This window comes from Falco punctatus (assembly GCF_963210335.1).
Source record: "Falco punctatus genome assembly, chromosome: 4".
Classification (NCBI taxonomy): domain Eukaryota; kingdom Metazoa; phylum Chordata; class Aves; order Falconiformes; family Falconidae; genus Falco; species Falco punctatus.
The window spans coordinates 61,244,118-61,263,365 of record NC_137583.1 but is presented as its reverse complement, the minus strand read 5'-3'; the positions used below and the strand labels follow the sequence as shown (position 1 = coordinate 61,263,365).

Genomic DNA, 19,248 nt, shown 5'->3' with positions numbered 1-19,248 from the left:
CTACAGTTTGAACATCATAGATTTAACTATCTTTTTTATTGCTAGTCACACTCAAGTATGTTTAAAACTAAGCTTTTTAAAGTAAATTTCAAAAGTTCACAGCATACATCCTCAGCTGAATTTTATAATGAAATCAGTAGAATTTTGTATTATCATCAGGGTGGATTATTGGACACATGTATCTTTTTAACCTGGCAAAGAAAGTACATCAACAAACCACCTTCCCCATGTGTCAAAACCCTCTTTGGCTCACAGTAAACCTACTATTTAAGCTGCTTAACTTATCTTGGTCTATATTGACTAATTAGTTTGGGGAAAACTGCATTAGTTTATTTGGTGGATTATGGGTCAAGTCAGAGGACGTTAATCTCTCTCTTGAGATGGCATTGAGAAGTTGATGGTCAGCTGCAAGCTTTAACCTCTTCAGCTAACACTGTGTGGTCCAAAAAATGACAGATGTTTCTCAGGTCTTGGCCTCTTTTTTCTGATGAGAAATAATCCTTGCTTCTTGTCTCCCTGCAAAACCACAGATGTTCTGCTGCCTTTTCCCAGGAGCAGAAGAGTTTCTACTTCTTTCCTAGTCTCTAACTACCTCTTCCTTTGCTGTGAAAAGTAAAACCTTCTCTTTAGCCCTTTTTCCTGTAGTGTTTTCCCCTTTGCACATCTACTTTTTAATTCACTTTTATGTAACTGACAGCATGGTCCCAAAGTCTTGTTTACAGATTATGACAAAAATGTCCAACCACAGGCCTTAACAGGGAGAATGTTACTATAAGAAAAAAGACTGGATGTTGCTGTCAAACTGCTTATAAATAAATTCATACATTCAAAAGAGATTTAAAAGTGGACCATATCTTCCTTTTCTTACACAATACTACCTATGTGACAGTTTTCTTGCATGCATATGCATATGTATGCTAAATTCCTGATCAGCATGAATAAGCAGAACAGAGGCATGATTGAAAATTACTTTGGTATGCTAGAGTAAGCCCTACATTTAGTGTCTCATACTCCAAGGGACATTAGGCTGAGTTTTGCAGAACAGTACTGAAGGATATATGCAATATATGCAGTCGGTACCTTCCCTGAAGAGCTGTTATGCTATATCTTCTAACTCACCTTGAATTTCCACTGTCCTTGAATTTCCTCATCTTCAAAACTTTTTTCACATCAAGGTTGATTTGTGGTTTTGTTTGGTTTCTGTTGTTTTGTTTGGGGTTTTCCCCCCCCCCCCCCCCCGCTAAATGTAAATCCATTTGCTTTTCCTGGCCTGGAATGTCATCTAAACATGTCTTTACTCAATGTGACTGGTAAAACATTCACAGCTGACAGACCAAAACAGTGAAGTTCATTTTTGACAAAAGATATTTTTGACAAGAGAAATCAATAAAATTTAAGCTACCTTAACACTTGTTTTCAGTATTTTGAGTCATTTTAGACTAGGAAACAATGTTCTTCAGGTAAAGAAAAAGTAACAATTTTATACACCTCTCTCTAGGACAATTTGCAGGGTTGTAGCGGCACACATCCCCCAGTGTCTGATATAGATTCACCTTGACATAAACCCTAACATTCATTTATAATACTGTGGGTTTTGTAAAGATGGCAGCATGAATGTATATACAGTCCTTCGGAAAACAGACATTCTCTATGAAGGAAGATATCTTTTAGGGAAAATCAAAGATATTGATATAAGCACATGTACTTTGTGTATGCAGCTAAATCTTGTGCTTGTCATTTTGTGATCTAGAGACACTTATTAAAGATGTATTGAAGGACCTAAAGAAACATCAAGTGAACGTGGAGAATCTCAGCTCAACAGAACTGGATGAGATCGCTGATACTATCGCCAATGCAATTCAAACTGTTGGCATTCAGAAAGAGACAGAAGAGGGTGCTGGAAAAACTAAAAACAAAACAGAAGCGCAAATGAAGAAAGGAGACGCTCAAGGAAGGGCAGAGGTTCAGACTGGGTTAATGGAAAACAGTGTTAATATACCAGGTATAAAACCTAAAAGTTAAGCACATGAAAAGATAGCTACCCTTCTTTTCCTTTATTGTTTCACATTAGTGCTAGACTTTTCAAATTCAGTTTTAAAGACAGGAGGGGAAGTTTCTGTATTTTTTGCTGAAGGCTGCAGGATTTTAGCTTTGTGACTTTCTTTTACAGCAGATACTTTATTTACCAAAAATGCATCTTTTTGTGAACCCTTGGTCTTCAAGCTTCACAAGCATGATAAACCTACACACCCAATTATGTTGAAATACAAATAGTTGTATGCCGTGGGGTCTTAATTTCCCTTTCTTGAAAATGAGATGTTTAAGCAAAATGATAATGAAAAATCATTATATTCCAAGAATTTATTTCAAAATATGTGCGGAAAAAATGTTTTACATATAATCATTCTTTAATGTACCGCAATTACTTGCAGAAGAAAGTCTTAGACAGACAGGTACAGGTAGAAAACTACTTCCCTTTCCTGCTTTGAGAAATAAAAGAGTAATTTGCTTCTGTCTGGACACATATTTTCCTGGTGATGCAGATTCAGGAGCTACAGTAATTGCCATTAATAAGTTGACAACACAGTGGGACAGAAGTTACCAGTCATCCATTCTCTATTTTAGGAATATTACATTATGTAAGACATTAAAATCATATGCTGTAAGTCATAAGCATAATTTACTGTCCTTTTTCATGGTGAGATACTGAAATCCTTACTAGTTAGGGATATTCTGGTTATTTTAATTGCCAATTCTTTTTTGTAAATTAGAATGAGCAGACTTGAGAGTTTGTCCTGAATCATGCTGGAAGACATGAATAAAACTCAGTTCATAAAGGAAAAAACAAGCATTATTTGACTGAGGTTAATGATGTGACTGCATATCGTCACTGTAGTTAAACTGTAACATGGTTTTGGTAGATGATACCTATTGAAATAAGTCATCTTCTTCCAGCAAAATATGTATGTGGGATGTATATGTTTGCTTTTTCTTTAATGTAAATATCTATTCAGCTAGTTAGAGCCATTATATTGGGGGGTTCTTAGATATTGATAAACAGATATGAAGACTGGACACTTAATTAGCAAAATAACACTATTACATTGGCTCTTGAAGTAGTCTGTCTATTGATCTTGCGTTGATTTGCTATCGAAGTTGGGTTAGAATAACCATACTGAATTATACAGTGCTCTTTACTTTGCCCTTTCAGCTTTGATGTCTTAATGTTTAAATTGAATGAAAAGGCCACTCAGCAGCCTATAAGTGGTGTGCGTTTCATGTATGATATTTTCCCTTCCTAACTATGTATTTGTGCTTTTCATATCCTACAGACAATGGAGTGCGCGAAGGCAGTGTGAGAACTGATAAAAAGGTAGAGTACCAGTATTTTAACAAAACAAGTACTCAGTCTCAGAATATCAGGTTTATATGCAGTGAAGGTCAGAGGCACACTTTGAAATATAAGACATGTTTTGTGTCTTGTGTGAATATAATTCAATATCACAGCATAGGCATGTTGTGTTGATGCATTGAAATGTTAAAGGAACGTTTATTTAAACCTTAACCAAAATGAGTTTTGCAGTTCAAAAAACAAAATCCAGTCCTGTTTCACCTTTCATTTGTAAATATGAATTCATATTTACATAACAGAATTCATAACAGATCCCAAACTTCAGACTAATTCAGGCTTTTCCTGAAGTTGGTAAATTTTGAGTATTGAGGTATTCTTGAAAACACCATTCTTTCACCTGTCATTTGGCTCTTAGGTCTGGGGAATGCAAGCATCCTTCCTCAGACAGTATCTAGGTTTCAGAAGCAGATGGGTAAACATATTCCCTCTGAAAGCATGTGTTTGTGAGAAGGTTCAAAATTCCCTTTTCTTCCATGGGATTCGTCATTCTTCACTTTTTTACTTTACCATTAGTTCTTCAAAATCTTTGAATATCAGAGGTATTTCAAAAGCTCTAGGCACTAGGGGATAACATAAAATTTGGGATTTTAATCCGGATTACTTTTACAATATTCCTCATGAGCTTTGAATCACATCCTCTAGACTTTTGTCCAATATTCAGCCATTTTTCAGGTATATTAATCTTTCTTTTCCTGGGTTACATGGAGCAAAAAAAAAAATCTCAAAGAAATATTTTTAAAAACTGCCGTGAAACTTATCCTACTATATACTCTATCAAAAGCTAACAGTACAAGACTCATACATGAGCAACCCTCCTTTTGTTCACAGCAAAATCTCTTTAGTAGCTGCCCTTCAGCCAAGCAAAGAAAACACAGAAGTGGACAATGTGGCAGGAGCTTTAACCACCCACATGAAATTCTTCCAGGAATGAAGCACTGCATTTAAAATAGACTTACAGAGGATCCCATGTATAGATTTCTTATTGACAGTTTGAATAGGGGATGTCATAGAAAAGAATATATTGTGGCACAGAGTACAAAGTGCCTATTAGCCATCATTTCCTCCCAAATGCTTGGGTGCAGTAAACTCGTATAATGAAACTAGCTAATGAATTGTTCCAGGCATGTGTTTTGACTTTGGTCATTTGCTTACCGTTTCAACATATGAGACAGATTTTTTTACGTGATCATAGGTTTAGCTTAGTGGATCATTCACAAACAGTTTATCAGAATTTCTGGACATGAAATATAATTCATCACATAATATTTCTTCCCTTTCCTGTGTTATGACTTGTAAGACCCAAGAGGTATGCACGTTTCCAGTCCCAACACTTAGATGTACTGATGAATATTTCTATTCTTTCTCCTTTTCTTTATTTGATAACAAAAATTTTATTCTCACTAATACTTAAACACATAGACACATGAAAATAAACTCCATCAAAATCTCATCACCATTTTCTTCTAGCTCTTCAAAACAGAGATAAGACTGTCTAGTTTCTGTGATAATTGAAAAAAGAAAGTAATTGTTAACTATAGAATTACTTTGCCCTTATTTGAAAAATACAGTGGCGTAATTTAATGCTGTTTTATTATTACTGGATGAACATGTTCTTACATAGTCTGGCAGCATATAGAAATTAAGAAAATGACCATGTGACATTTCTATGAATAGGCTTTACCATATCAATAACAGTCTGAAAGATTATATCCAGGTTTGGTTCAGTACAACATTCCTGTGTTTAGTTTTTAAAATAACATTCTTTTAATACAGGAGAGCACTGCAAAGCTAGTAAATTTCTTGAATGAGAATGCATTACCTGAAAATACACCTAAAGACCTTATACCTGAAGAATCTACTAAGACAGAAACCAAGAAATCTGAAGACACTGACTCTTCTTCCTCAGAAGAGATAAATGCTGGTGTGGAAAATGTAAAAAGCGAGACTTTTTCAAGGGAACTGACAGCTGCAAAGAACAGTGAATCTGACTCCAAAGACCCAAGCGAGGCTCACTACTGGATTAAGAATGCTCTAATGCAGGATGGAAACTCCTATGAAGAGCCTCAGAAAAATATGGGACAAGGCTTACAACTTGAAGTGAAGTCTTCCGAGCAGAAAGAATACGGCTATATTGTGACAGTGAAAGAGTAAGTATAGCAGCCAATTTGAATGGTGTTTTTAACTTGAGAAAAGATAAAGTCATTGCACCTTATGAAATATGAATGTACAAGAGGAAAATGCCACAGGCCTGATTTTTAATACATCTGAAACTGTTTGGAACCTGTTCAGTACTTTGATGAAAATACACGAAAACAGTTCCATTTTCTCACAGTTGCCTTTCCTCCAGTGCAGAAGATACTTAGTTTGTAGGTCTTTTATGTAGATGGCTCTCTATCTTCTCATGTTCCAGTGACCTTCCGATATGTCAGTAAGTGTGCTTATGGTTAGAATGTGGGCTTTAAATATTTGACTTGAAAGTAGCCTAAATATCAATGCCTGAGTCATTCTTAAAAAAAATGAGACAGTGAAAAAGCACAATATTTTCTCTGTGGTTTCATTTTGATCTGAAAATAACACATAGAGGAATCCAAACATCACATATGCAGCTAGTTTAGCAAGAAAGACCTAATGATTTCAGGTCATGTCACTAATGAATTTCACATTTAATACCATACTTTCAAAAGACAGCTTTTTTCCCCTAGTGAAACACAGTTTATTACAGGAACATTTGGGAGTTTAGAACAATGTGGGCAGTTTTACATACTTTCCCCCACTGCAAGAATGAGAACAATTTGGTTAGGAATCCAAACCATTCTGTGATAAATTAGGAATTTCTAAGATGGGCTTACAAATCTCTGCCCAGCACTATAGAGAAACTGAGACTGAAACTTTTGTAGCATGGATTGATTTTTTTTACTATCTCAAACTTATTAATGGGATCGAAGGCAATAGAATTGTAGAGGATTCTTTTTTTTATCACACTGTGTTGCTTCGAAATGCATGTGGCTGCATTTCAGAGACAGCTTCTTTTTTGCCTTCTCCCAGGGGCCACACTTGAGAAAGATGTGATCCTGAAGAAAGGATGCCATTTGGGGGGGAAGAGATTTTATACAGTGCATGGAGGGACAGAGAGTGAAAGCTGAGGCTCAGCAGCCTGCAAACACTAGAGAAAGACAGAGACTTCTCAAAAAGTAGGGGACAAGCACCCACTCCTCAGAGATTATGAAAGGAATATATTTCATAAGGACTCAGAGGTTACCCTGCAGAAAACAAAAGTTACTTAGTTACTGGAATGAGATGCTGAAGGAAAAGGGCTGACTTTATGAGGACATAGCAGGAATAACAGTTAACAGATCCTTGCATTGCTATCGTGTCCCATCCTAAGTTTTATTTTTACCATTTTAGTGTTACATTTTATTCATTTTCTAATGAAACCCAGCTCTATAGTTTAGAAAAGACCTTTTGGGTTGCTTTAAGGCAAGTCCCAAATGATTTGAGGTCCTCGTACTTCTGCTAACTTGTCTGTGTATCAATAACAATTAATGTTATTGATATATATAAATATATTGTTAATTAACAATAATGTTAATCATTATTTAATGAATGAGTGCTTTGGATTTAATTAACCAGTTTTAAACTACTTTTGCAATTACACTTTTCATTTTTTTCCTGTAACGTTTGTTTTTGTCAACTGGTTCTTTTAACAGGCTCACTACTCTCAACCAGGAGAAAGCCAGTTATTACAGAGTATCTTACAGGTTTTTTTCTAGGTCATACCATAGTCCTTCAAGTAGGTTACATTTCTGTTCATTTTTTGCCAAGGGACACTCAGGAGTCTCCTCTGTTTTTGAAACCAGTCTACCAAAAACTGGTGGGATAACCTAGCTCAGCCACACCTCTTGGTTTCTTCCTATGAATGCTAGGTGAAACTATAGAAGCTGTTTTTTCCCCAGCTCAGTGCTACTTCCCCAGACCTTTTCAAACATCAGTTTGGAAGGCACCTTTATATTCAACAGTATCTTAATGACGCTATCTCCCTTGACCATCCAGTATTATTTGGCCCATAAATTCTCTAAAAGCTTAGAGCTTTCACAGCTCTGTGTAATGGGAGACGTTCTGGCTTTCAGTCTTCAAAGCACATAGATTCTTCACTGTGTCCTCTTACCCAGTTTTCTTCCTAGATAGTCCTCCACTGATGGGTTTTCCCTGAATTATGCCTATTATTATCCAATGAAACTTGCTGAAGAAGATAATTTGTCCAAAGGTTCCTGGTCCTAGAGGATTCCACATACACAAATATAATTTAGCATAGATTTTTTCATCTTCTTTATCATTTTCAATACCAGAAACACAAAAAGTACTTTTCTTATATACAAGATTATCACAATTTTAGTAACTTTTGGACAAAATGTTTTTACATAAATATTGGAATGTTGTTAAAAGTGCTCAGAAACAATGAGAAAAAATCTGCAATTAGTTAGTTGAAACTACTTCAAATGGCTTAAATTAAAAAATATAGTTTTATCAAAAAAATTTTAGTTTTTAATAGTAACCAGCTCATTACAGAAAGCACGTACTGTCAGTATTCAGAAAAGTTAACTGACAACTTCTCACTTAGCACTTCGAGTGCAGCTAGATGTCATCTTCTCCAAAGTCACCGCAGAGAAAAAGAGAATAAGCTTTCATGGATTTTTTTTTTGGTTCCTCATCTAGAATGAGTTAATTATTAAAGAGAATTAGCTGATTGAGTTGAACTAAAGAAAAATTCCTTTTGTATCATGATTATGTTGCATTTGATCTTCAGTAAACAGATATTTGTCTCAAGGTTCTTAGCCAGTGACTTATAACTGTTCAGTGATTTGGCCCTCCTCAGCATTTCAACTCCAAAATATACTGGTTTGGGTTTTTTTGTTGTTAAACTTGTTTGTTTTGAATAGGTCTATCTGAAATGTAAGAGTAAAATGAAACCCCTGTATTTCACAAAACAAAATCTGTATATTCTGGAATTCTATAAGAATAACAAAACCTGTTCAGGAAATTCCACATGCTAAAAATGGACTTGTCCACTCTGCAGGAGTGGTGAAATACTTTCTACAGCAGCTGAGGGATCTGTAACATACTAGTATGTCCCACAACCTTTTCTTTAGTACATAAAGTGGCCTTAGAGAGCAATTGCATCAGTGTAGCTGAGTTTCAGTAAGGACTTGTTTTCATGAATTTTGTGCAATTGTATTTTTTCTTGGGGGAGGAAGCATAGACAAAGGAATATTTGTTAACTATCGCTGCACAGAAGATAAATATTAATGTCCTTTTAAGGAACATAACTTTAGTAAACTTCCTGTATCATTATGGGTTTGTACTGAAGATCTTACTGGCTGTTTGCAGTAAATAAATAGTATTGATAAATGGTTTAGGTGTATGCTACATATTGATATATAACTGTACATGCACAATATTTTCATACAGTCAAGGGGCTGGAATTATTCCTAGTCATATCTTTAATCCATGATAGTCTAAAATCACTCCTGTTTGAGAGGTGGTTGTAGTCTCTAATTGCTCGTGAAATTGATTTCCCATCTGATCTTTGATATTTTACACTTAGACTCGATGATCTTGTAGATCTTTTCCAACCTAAATGATTCTTTGATTTTGTGTTTAAATATTTATTCTTTTCTAAAGTTCTCAATTTGAAATAGGGAGAAAGCTGAAGCTAAAGGTAGGCATGAAATAAACCTTCCTAAGACCTTGAGCATCACACAGATTCATAAGTGAGGTATCTTTCTTGCAGCAATTATCACATTGAAGATTACAAACCAAAAATTATGATTTTGGTGGTTTTTTTCAATCCACCCTTAACTTGTGCACACAAAATGAAATGCCAAAATATAATATGAGAACCACTTACTTATTTTCCAGTACTACATCTTTGTATGGTTTTCTTCTTCCTCCATAAAGCAAAAGGCCATAGTTTCAATCCATCAGTTTTTATTGGCCATGAGCTTTTTGAGCAGCGAAGCTTCATTTCTACAGCTGAAACAGTGGTCTTTTGGTGAGAAAGGGAAGTAGTCCAACATATTTGTACACTGGGGATAATAGCTGGAGTTCTTTTCACCTTCTGATCTGAAAATGGAACTGAAAAGATTGTACCCAGTGGTAAAGTTGACAGATGTCAGGGGTGATCCATTCAATATTAGATTCTCAGGCTTCCATGGCTTTGCAAGTGTGATCCAAGGAGATATTAGGACTGCTTCAGTGAACTCCTAAGATGCCAGCTTTTAATTGTGCCACAAAGCAAAGATAAACATTTCCGTGTAATACTTGAAGAAAAGATTTGTGGTAGTTTAAAGACTTGTCAAAATGGCAGTCCGATTGTCAATGGCAAGAACAATAGGTCACTCCTGCTGTGTTTGTTGAGTGACCTTTCAGATGGTTGGAGCAGTGCAATCCATACCAATCCATAATATCCATCAGCACTAAGCTTCGGAATGAATTGACAGTTTCAGTGTAGAAAATTGTCCAGCAAATCCTCCACTGTGCTGCTTCAGCACTTTATTATGCTGAGAAACCAATCAAATTGGGTGATTTGCTTTGTTTACTCTTTTCTCCTTCAAAAAATTGGTATTCTACCACTGTAGGATTTGTGTCAAAGAGGTTTTTTTCTTTCTCAGTGTAACTGCTTTGAACTGTTTCTACTAATTTTAGCTCTGAAATTCTAAAGTAATCTTACAAAACAGTTAACTACAAGATGTTTGGGGTTTTTTTTGTATGCTACTTTGGCCATAGTTATAAAATACCCCTCCATTATAGCAAGGGTACATCAGTGTGAACTCCCAAATCAGAGAAGTCTTTGCCTTTGGACAAAGAAATTCTTCCTATTTTCTTAAATTCTAGCTCTTCATGTACAGAAAACTTTTCCTGAGGGTTGGAAAAAATGCCAGCGCTCCCATTTGTCTAGCAGGATAAGCTCTAAGCCGAGGACCAAGATCCCACAATAAAAACATTTAAACAATGTCTAGCCTCCTGAGTCTCTCGTGAGGAAACCCAAAGCCTGACTTTCCAGAACATGTAGTTCTTACCACCTCCAGTAAAACTAAATGCAAGCTGCTGCATGCTCAGCAGTTTAAATAGTCAAGCTGGTGTGCAATTTCTTATATGAGATTGAGAAGACTTAAATGTGCTCAGAAAAATCCCGGTTTGAGAGTAGAAAGTTCATCTCTTTTCACTGCTTATCGCAGTCTTTCAAGCTTCAAAGTCAAGTCATGCTTTTCTGAAGTCCTTGGACGCCCAATGCAGAGAAACCTGTCCTGTTTTGTGATTTATCAGAATGCATGTGCTTGAAGTTCTTCCTATAAATCCAAGATCACAGACAGCTCATGGCAGCTCTGTTAGCTTGTGAGCCAACATCTGGCACTGTTGTATTAGTCAATTCCTTGGTATCTCATGTTTTGTCATATGTTAACTCTCAATTCAAGACTGTCTATGTAAAACTCTTTAGGCTGTAAATCTGTTCACAACGTTAACTTTATCAGCTCATACATGCATTTCTGTGCATTTAATTTGAGGTAGCTGGTATTCTGATAGGATGCTGTGGAGAAGCTGAAAATGGATCTTGTGTTCATAATATAAAATTGCTATTGAATATGATTAAGCTGACCCGTTCAATGTGCTGAAGGGTTAGGTTAATTCCAGATGCTTGATATTTTTTCTCCACCATTACAAAGGTGATAAATAATGCTGCTTTGCATATAATGATTACTTTCCACAGTAGGGTGTTCAAGTTAGGACCCTGAAGCTGGGTTGTACAGAACTCTTGGTTTATTCCCCAAATTTTCTGTTTTCCTAGGCAAGTCATTAAAGAATTGTATTTTTATGATCTTCGTCATTTTCCCCTACCAGGTTAAAATATTTAGTGCATTTTAATTACATTTAAAAATGAAATTAAAAATAAACAGGAGAAAATGTATCACAACATCTACAGCAATGAAACAGGGCTGATAGGTTTTATTGTTCTTTCCTTGGAAAGAACCTGGAAGGTCTTGATGTTTCTTAGAAGCTGAGCTTTTCTATTCCATGAGGCTTTTCAGCTCTTTTTTAAGAAATAATAACAAAATATTCTTGTCCATTAATAGATATATACAAACAGAAAAGCTGATTGGACCTTCTCTCCATATCTCAATGTACTCTTTGAACTTGTTATTCTACCTGCAAGTGCAGTTTATCAAGGGAAAAAGATTCATGCGTATTCTTCACTTACCTTCTACAACTCGCTTTAAAAATTATAAGAAATTATAAACATATATAAAACAGAAAAGCTTTTGTTACTAAGGTCTGTTATATCAGCAAGGGATAGCATTGCTTATATTAAGAAATTAAAGGTAAAATTTTTGTCTGTCATTTTGTCACTTTCTCTAGCAGTCTTTACCCTTGTATAAATAAGTTCCATAAATGTCCATCACTGGTTTTAAAGCCAAAAGTTTAGCTTCTGATAACATACTTTGACCCCCTACCTAAATAATAAAGATGGAAAATACTTGCCTATGAATTTATCCAGTAGAGACAATTATGTCATTTTGTCTCAGCACCATAACTGGTAGAGAGACATAAATCTAGAATCTTCCTTGGCTAACTCTTCACATGTAATATTCATACTCCCTAGAGTTTTCTAGACATAAAATAATCTTCCTTTCTTTAATCCTCCAGTTTCCTTGTGATACTTAGAAAGTGACAGAGATCATATCCCCCACATTACTGCTTCACTGCCTTAATTCTGATATTGTATATTCCCATAGGAAAATGATAATTCCTCCTTCTTATTCATGCACAAGAAAATAACAGGAAAACAGTAGTTACATTAGCTTTGCCATAGAGAACAATAAATACTCGCAGGGCTTTTTTTCAGTACAAGAGTTCAGTTTTGAATTTGTCTGTTGTATGTGCAGTGTTAACATGATCATCTGTTCTACTTCTGTTGCCCTTAGCTTTTGTGCTTCCCAATATATTATCCCACAATATGAGTCCCACCTCCTAATGTAGATCACTTTACAAAAGAAGAGCCCTTCCAAGGGTACATCTTTCCCTCCTCTTAGGGCTTCACTTCCCCAGGTGTTTTCCTCTATTTTCTGTTGGGACCAGCTGGGCATTTTTGCCTCTAGAGGAGCATCCAGAACAAAATTTTGAATTGATGTAGCTGGTGACCAGCTGATCATCACACTAGCAACAGTACTGACAAGGAATCACTCTGGTCCTTTGATGAAAGGCAACTGGTAATTGTAAGAACACGCCTGGAGTCCCCAGAAGTGCCACAAGGACTAGTTCACATTTACATCTCTCCACTTAGCTGAACAGATATGGCTGTCAGCCTAGTTTCCTGGAACAGGCATTCCCAGACACTCATTTCTGTCTTTCCATGCCTCATGTTAGCATCCTGTGTTCAGGTCTCACACTCCATTTCTTTCAGAAGAGCAGCTGGTGCAAGTACTCCACAACCCCTTTGCGAGCAGGTTCAAGTTACTCTGCTGACTGCAGGCTATAGACCTTTAATCGCTGAGGCTGCACTTTACATCCCCCCAAACCAGGAAAGGGGCTGGTAGCTGTGCTTTGTTTTTATAAACAGTGATAGTCATTAAAACCCCAAGATGCTGCAATATCTCACAATACCATATGGTCAATACTTTTACTATGTCAGTGTTTTGGGGGTAATTACCATGTAGTTCATTATAAAAGAGTGATGAATCTTAAGCTTTTGAAATGAGAAAGGAGGAGAAAGCCAAAGATCGGGATTCCTGGGAAGGAAGCAGACTGAATCAAGATGCAGTCTATTACCTACCAGTACTTTTTCATCAGTGCTGTTCTGCCCAGTCCTGGGAAGCTCAGGTATTAAAACGTCATCATTTAATTTTCACACCAGAAATTTTTTTTGATTTCCTAACTCGGGTAACGCACACAGTGTAAATGCCTGACCACTAAAAATTAGAATGAAGTAATTTTAATCACACTTTAAATAATTTTTATTTCAATCAAATATAATTTCATAAGTAGAAAATCAGTGAGGACTAATTCAGAACACAGAGAATAAATCAGAACAGAGAAAATATTTTAATTTTTATTTCAAGTAGATATTCTGGTTTTCCACTGGCATTTGTTTAAAGAAGGTATGCCACAATCTCAAGACTAGACATATCTACTGTAGAAATAAATGTAGAGTTAATTTCTTAATAGTGTGGAGAATGATAAAAAAGTCAGGTTTAAAATCTTTGAAGCTTAGATTTCTTACGGAAATATTTTTTTTCTTTAACTTCTTTTCTTTAACACTAAGTTGTTGGATATTCTTTGTCATTCTTAAATTATACCATTTGCATTATAAATTTTTCTGGGCTTTAAGCTGCCTTGAAGGAAGAAGGAAGATATGAAGGAAGGGAAAGAATGAAAAGTTGGAAGTGCATTAAAATGGGTATCATCAGTTGTCCTCAATCTCATTTATTAATTCCTTGTATAAAAGAGTAATTTGATATGAAAGAACAATTTTGCATTTTCAAGGCTTTTTTTTCATCAGAGGTTCCGGGTTCACGACAAGAGGACTGCAAGTGCTGTTTCTAACATTCAGCTTAAAACACACGAGTGAGTGCTTTGGTAAGGTCCATTTCAGCCTCAGAAAGGAGGATGTCACAATTGTGGCATGGATTATTGTCACTATTTCTGTGCTTCTGCTTATGACAGAGCATCTGTACGAATTTGTTGCTGTTAACCCAGCTGGAGGTAGTGCATGTTTGAAGTAATGCAAGTACAGGCTGGCACAGTGTCACACTTCCATTATAACTCTGGAGAGCTCTTCCCTCTTGACTTGTCTATCACTCTCATGTTTCCATGATGCCGTTATCTCCTCTGACCTTCATAACATGACCACTGCCATTGATTTTTAGCAACTGTCATTTGTGTTACAGATTGGTCTGGACTTGAATCTGTCTGTATTAAGAGGTTTAAATTCACACTTACTGGTGGTGGGAAAAGAGGGAAAAAATGACAGAAAGTGGGAATTTGCTGAGCTGTCAAAACAGAAGTAAGCTTAAAAAGGTTTTATGGCTAATAAAGCCTTTGAGAAAACAAGCATAGAAAAATGAAACTGCAGCCCAATGCAATAAAATTGCAGTGTCCTTAAAATGATTACAGTAACAGTGCTGTGAAGTCAGGCAGCTCTCAAACAATCCGGTGAGCAGCTCTGTGCTCGGAAGCTATTTGGTTGCTTTCATTAATCCATAATAAATGTGAACCATTTACAAAACTGATCATTATTTAACTAAATTTAAGGCACACATGCATTCAAATAAAAGTAAATCCATCTAGTGCTGACACACATTCCTCCTCAAAGTCTTTACTGGAGATGTGTGCTTCAAGGTGTATGAAACTACACTGAAACACGGACAAAAGGCTCAAACTTGGACAGACAAGGCAGGCTGTTGTCACTCCATGGACTTGAAGCATCAGTGCCCAGGACTTTCATTATAGGTTATCGGATGAGTTAATCTCAGGGGCACTTCCAGACAAGAGAAATAAATACAATTTCAGTGTCTAAATGTTTTTTTAGGCTTTGTGGGCTCAGAAAGAATTTAATGGCAACACTATAAATTGCTTTGATGTTAAAATGTTCCCAGTAGTCCTTGCTATTTCACTTGCCTCCTTTGTGACCTGGAGAAAACCACTCAAATGTCTCCATTTCTTCTCCATTGTATGGTTAATATGCGCCTTCTGATGAGTAAGAGACATCATTTGTGTCTAGAAAAAGAGAAGTGGGAGCTGAAGAAAACTGGATGCAATAGCTTTGTACTGGTGGTTGCCACCCTGATGAGAATGGAAGAGGCATGTCACTGTGTTGCCATGTCTTCTTTGACATGCCATGTGCTATCTAAGGTGGCAGGATCGCTCACTCCTCCCATAGGCATGCATAGATGACACCATACACCATTTATTCCCTCCTCAGGATGCGACATCTTTCCTCTGGATTGCAGGGCGTGTGGCTCAGATGTTGGTAGCTAGCAGCTAAATCAGCCAGGTTTGGTAAGTGACCTTTCAGGTCAGAGAGTAGTGGTGGTGGTGTGCTAGAAAGTGCTCTGCAGCCAATTCCCAGAAGACAGGAGTCAGTGGGAAGAGGGGAGTGAAAATCTCTTGAGGAATCTTGTAAAAGCTGTGTCTGTTCTTTATGATGGCATCAGCAGCTCTTCCATATTTCAGTTACTACTGAAATTTGCACACAAAGAGGTTTACAACCTTCTATTTCATACTTCAGTAGCTGAGTTTCCCATTATGTTGCTTGTTAAAATATTTACTAATCTTAGCAGAATAAAAAAGAAAGAAGAATATAAAAAAAAGGGAAAGAAAAACAAAAAAAAATTAAACTGTGTCCTTAAAATAAAAGCTTTCCTAGTATTGTTTTCAGCTTCCCTGAGGTGGAAAAGTGCTGTGATCACCAACTCCAGGACCACACACATGATAAGCTACTATTCACATTTTACATCTTGGCTATTTATATCTGAAGGCTACCGAGCCTGGGCCTCCAGGAGGCAGTGCCAGGGACCCTCTCTTCTCCTTTGGGGCAATACCATGCCTGGAAGACCCTCAGGAGCGAAGCAGCTACGGATGAGATACATCATACTCTCCTGGGAGAAAAGCTGCTGTTGCAGCGAAACCACAAGTTGTACCTACCCTTCAAATCAACAGGAGATAAACGGGATGCTCTTCATACTGACTTTAAGGAGAGTGAGTCACAGAGCAAGGGCCAGGGTGTCACTGCGGATTAAGAACTGGTTATGAGATAGGAGAGAAAGATTTGTTATGAACTGATGCTTCTCAGCATGTAGAGAGATTAGTGGTACTCCATGGGCAAATTGTCTCTGTTAGGAAGAACTATGGAGGATTTAGAAAAATTCCAGATGGATTTAAATACATTGAGGGATTAAAGAGCACAATGGTAGATGAAATTCAGCTGCAATAAGTGTGACAGAATAATAGACATTAGCAAAAATAGTCCTATTTTAAAAAAAGAAAAAAGAAAAGGAAAAGGTATTCTTAGAACTCCTTATAGTCTGGGCTCTAAGGCTGTGGAAAATTTTGAAGAAAAGGTTTGCTGTGTTGATACGTGAATCCTGCCCTTGGTATGGTAGCACATATTTCAGACTTGAAAATTTAAAAGGCATGCAAATCCTGAAGTTGGTGGCCCAGTTCTCTGCCATGTATTTCTAAAACACAAACTAGTCTAATATGTATCACTGAGATCAAGAGTTCAGCAGGGAATTTTTTAAAAAGAATTTTTGTGATTAATGGCAATATACATAATCACATTAACTGTTTGTAGAATTATACCATAATCTTATTTACTTATTTTCAGAAGGAAGGGGGACTGATTTCTAATCTCTGTCTGTTCTTTGCCTAGGCTGCAGTGCAATGGGTGCACGTGGAAACAGTGCATGAGAGATTATCATTCCAATCTGGAAACATGAGGTTCATGTGCTTCATGTAAGGATAAAATGGCACCATTCTTCTGCCTGACCACTGGAGCCAGATACTAAATCAGTTGGAATCTGGTCTTCTCATGTATAATATTGTAATTTATTATGGTCTGGTATCCCTAGTACTCCTGGGACAGAATATATGTGGCTTGCTACATTTTGACTGGGCTTTAGGCAACTGCCTGAATACTGGCAATTTCATAACAACCCTCACACCTTTGAAGTTTTTTCCTCAGGAAATTGAGGTCAATGTTGAATATTGTTACTGGACAACTTTTTTGAACGTCTGTCTTTCTCGCTTTTCAGCAGCATGAGCACAGCAGTGCCCAAGACAAAAAAATTAAAAGAACCTGTGGTTTCTGTCTGTCACAGCCATGTTTCTCCCAGGGTAGACTCCTCTTTAGGTAGTCCTTACAGAGGTGTATCTCAGCAGACCACTTCTCTCACCCTCCTTCAGAACTTTTCCAGAATTATCTTGGACTTCATTTTATTTCTTAGGTCTTATTTTTGGACTCTTCTGTATTTACTGCTGGCTTAAGTAAACCAAAGGTGTTTTAAAATAACCTCCAGTCTTGTGCTGGTGGTTGCTGCTGAGAATTGACTCAAGGTTTAGGGTTACTGTGTACTGCTGGGGATGTGCACCCTTCAGCAGTTGCTCTTCTTGCTCCTTCTTGATCCCAGCAGCAGGAAATGGAAATTGCTTTCCCCCTCTTTACCCTTTTCTCTTGACTGCTCTTAGCAGACAAAGCAGCCATAGCTGGTATGCACCAGCCCCTCGCCCATGGTGAGGCAGCTCTCTAGACCTGGTATTCTGGCTCCTCCACTTCTCCTGTCCAAGCAATGCGCTGAGAGTGGAGATATGGTGTGAAAGGAATAAGGCCTGATACTGGCCCATGAAGGTGGGTGGTAAAAAGTGCTGAAGCTACTGTCACCTATTCAAAGAGACCCTCTCTGCTGGGTTAATCTTTTGTATTTGTTAGAACAAATAGTAAGCAGCCAGTCCCTAGCATATTTGTAAGACATTTTAAAGAAGCTCTGAAATACCTCCACACACCTCAGAGTCTCACAGCTCAGCCTGAGCCCTGTGACAAACATACCTGCTCTTTTCCAGGTATGGAGGGAGGCTGGCAGCTTGTGTTGGAGCTGGCCGGGGTACCTCTCCCAGCTTCCCGTCAGCAGGCAGTTTGCCTGCAGCCTAGCCAATGTCCATGCTGCTGCCAAATGGTTTTAGCAGCCACAGAAAACTCAACTTTAGTCATCTTAAAGGTGGCCTCTTTATTTGACTTTCTACAGCATTCCTTATGGTATTCCAGACTCACATTTCTGAACTTTGTGGGTTTGGGTTTTTTTAAGTTTAGCTTTTTATCTGTAGTACTAAGGAGACCGTGCTGCATATTAAGAAAGTGATGCTGTTATATACTGTTGCCCTGTCAGTGAGGGGAAGCCAATTTGATGTCAATGCACAGAGACGTTGAAAAATGGCTAGGTGGATCTTTCTTAAATAATTATTTTAAGCTATGGAATGCATCTTTCTTAAAATTAAGTATTTAAAAAGACGAGAGAAAAAATATATCTAAGATTAGTACTAAAAAGTAAAATCTTCAGCATGGAAGAATCTCCTGCATGTGCCTACTAGGTGAATGACGGATAAAAAATCTTTGATATAAACACTCAAAATAAATACAGAGGTAGGCAGGACCAACAAAATTATGTTTGTCAGCTCAAGACTCAGATTAGCTTCTACACTAAAGTACCACCACTAAAAGACACTGATCTTTGGTGAACATATCCAGGTGATTGTCAGACTAGGTCTTCTGGTAGATTATTCTTGCTAACATGAATGTGTGGGTTAAAGACCCAACTGAGAAAGAAACTTACAGTTCTAACCCAATGCTTTCATCTGCAAGGCATAATCTGCATGTACCTCTCATTGTTTAGTAAAAATTGATTACTGAAATTAAGTTCTTCAACAGATTTAGTCCATTCAGCTCCTATTTTCAAGAGCGTTGGGTGTCTGTCTTGTTATCCGTGTGGTTAATACCTTTTCCCTTTAAGGCATATTTCTAGGTTTAAGGATTATTTCAGAATTTAGAGTGAAAGCCAAACTGTCTCATTTAGGTGCCAAACTTAGAGCTGCTGGATGCTGCACATCTTCCCCAAGGATGACAAGGATGACCCGCTTCATTTGACATCGAGCTCCCTGAGAGACAAGTGAAGACATACCCACGCAGGGGAGTTAGGGACCTCCTTTCTTCCATTGATTAGAAGGGACTTTTTGGAGACTCCAGACGACAGCCCAGACTGCAAGGTATCTCCTTGTTTCACTAAGACATGCCA

At 37.2% G+C, this 19,248-nt stretch overlaps 1 protein-coding gene across 1 annotated transcript in view; it reads left to right on the top strand.

Annotated features, from left to right (window-relative positions):
• Nucleotides 1-19,248, top strand: part of PTPRN2 (protein tyrosine phosphatase receptor type N2) — a 676,344-nt gene that overhangs the window by 272,165 nt on the left and 384,931 nt on the right. The window contains exons 7-9 of the mRNA XM_080385838.1: nucleotides 1,751-2,002; nucleotides 3,333-3,373; nucleotides 5,186-5,559. Coding sequence (XP_080241964.1) covers nucleotides 1,751-2,002; nucleotides 3,333-3,373; nucleotides 5,186-5,559 — 667 coding nt within the window. The remainder of the gene's footprint in view (nucleotides 1-1,750; nucleotides 2,003-3,332; nucleotides 3,374-5,185; nucleotides 5,560-19,248) is intronic.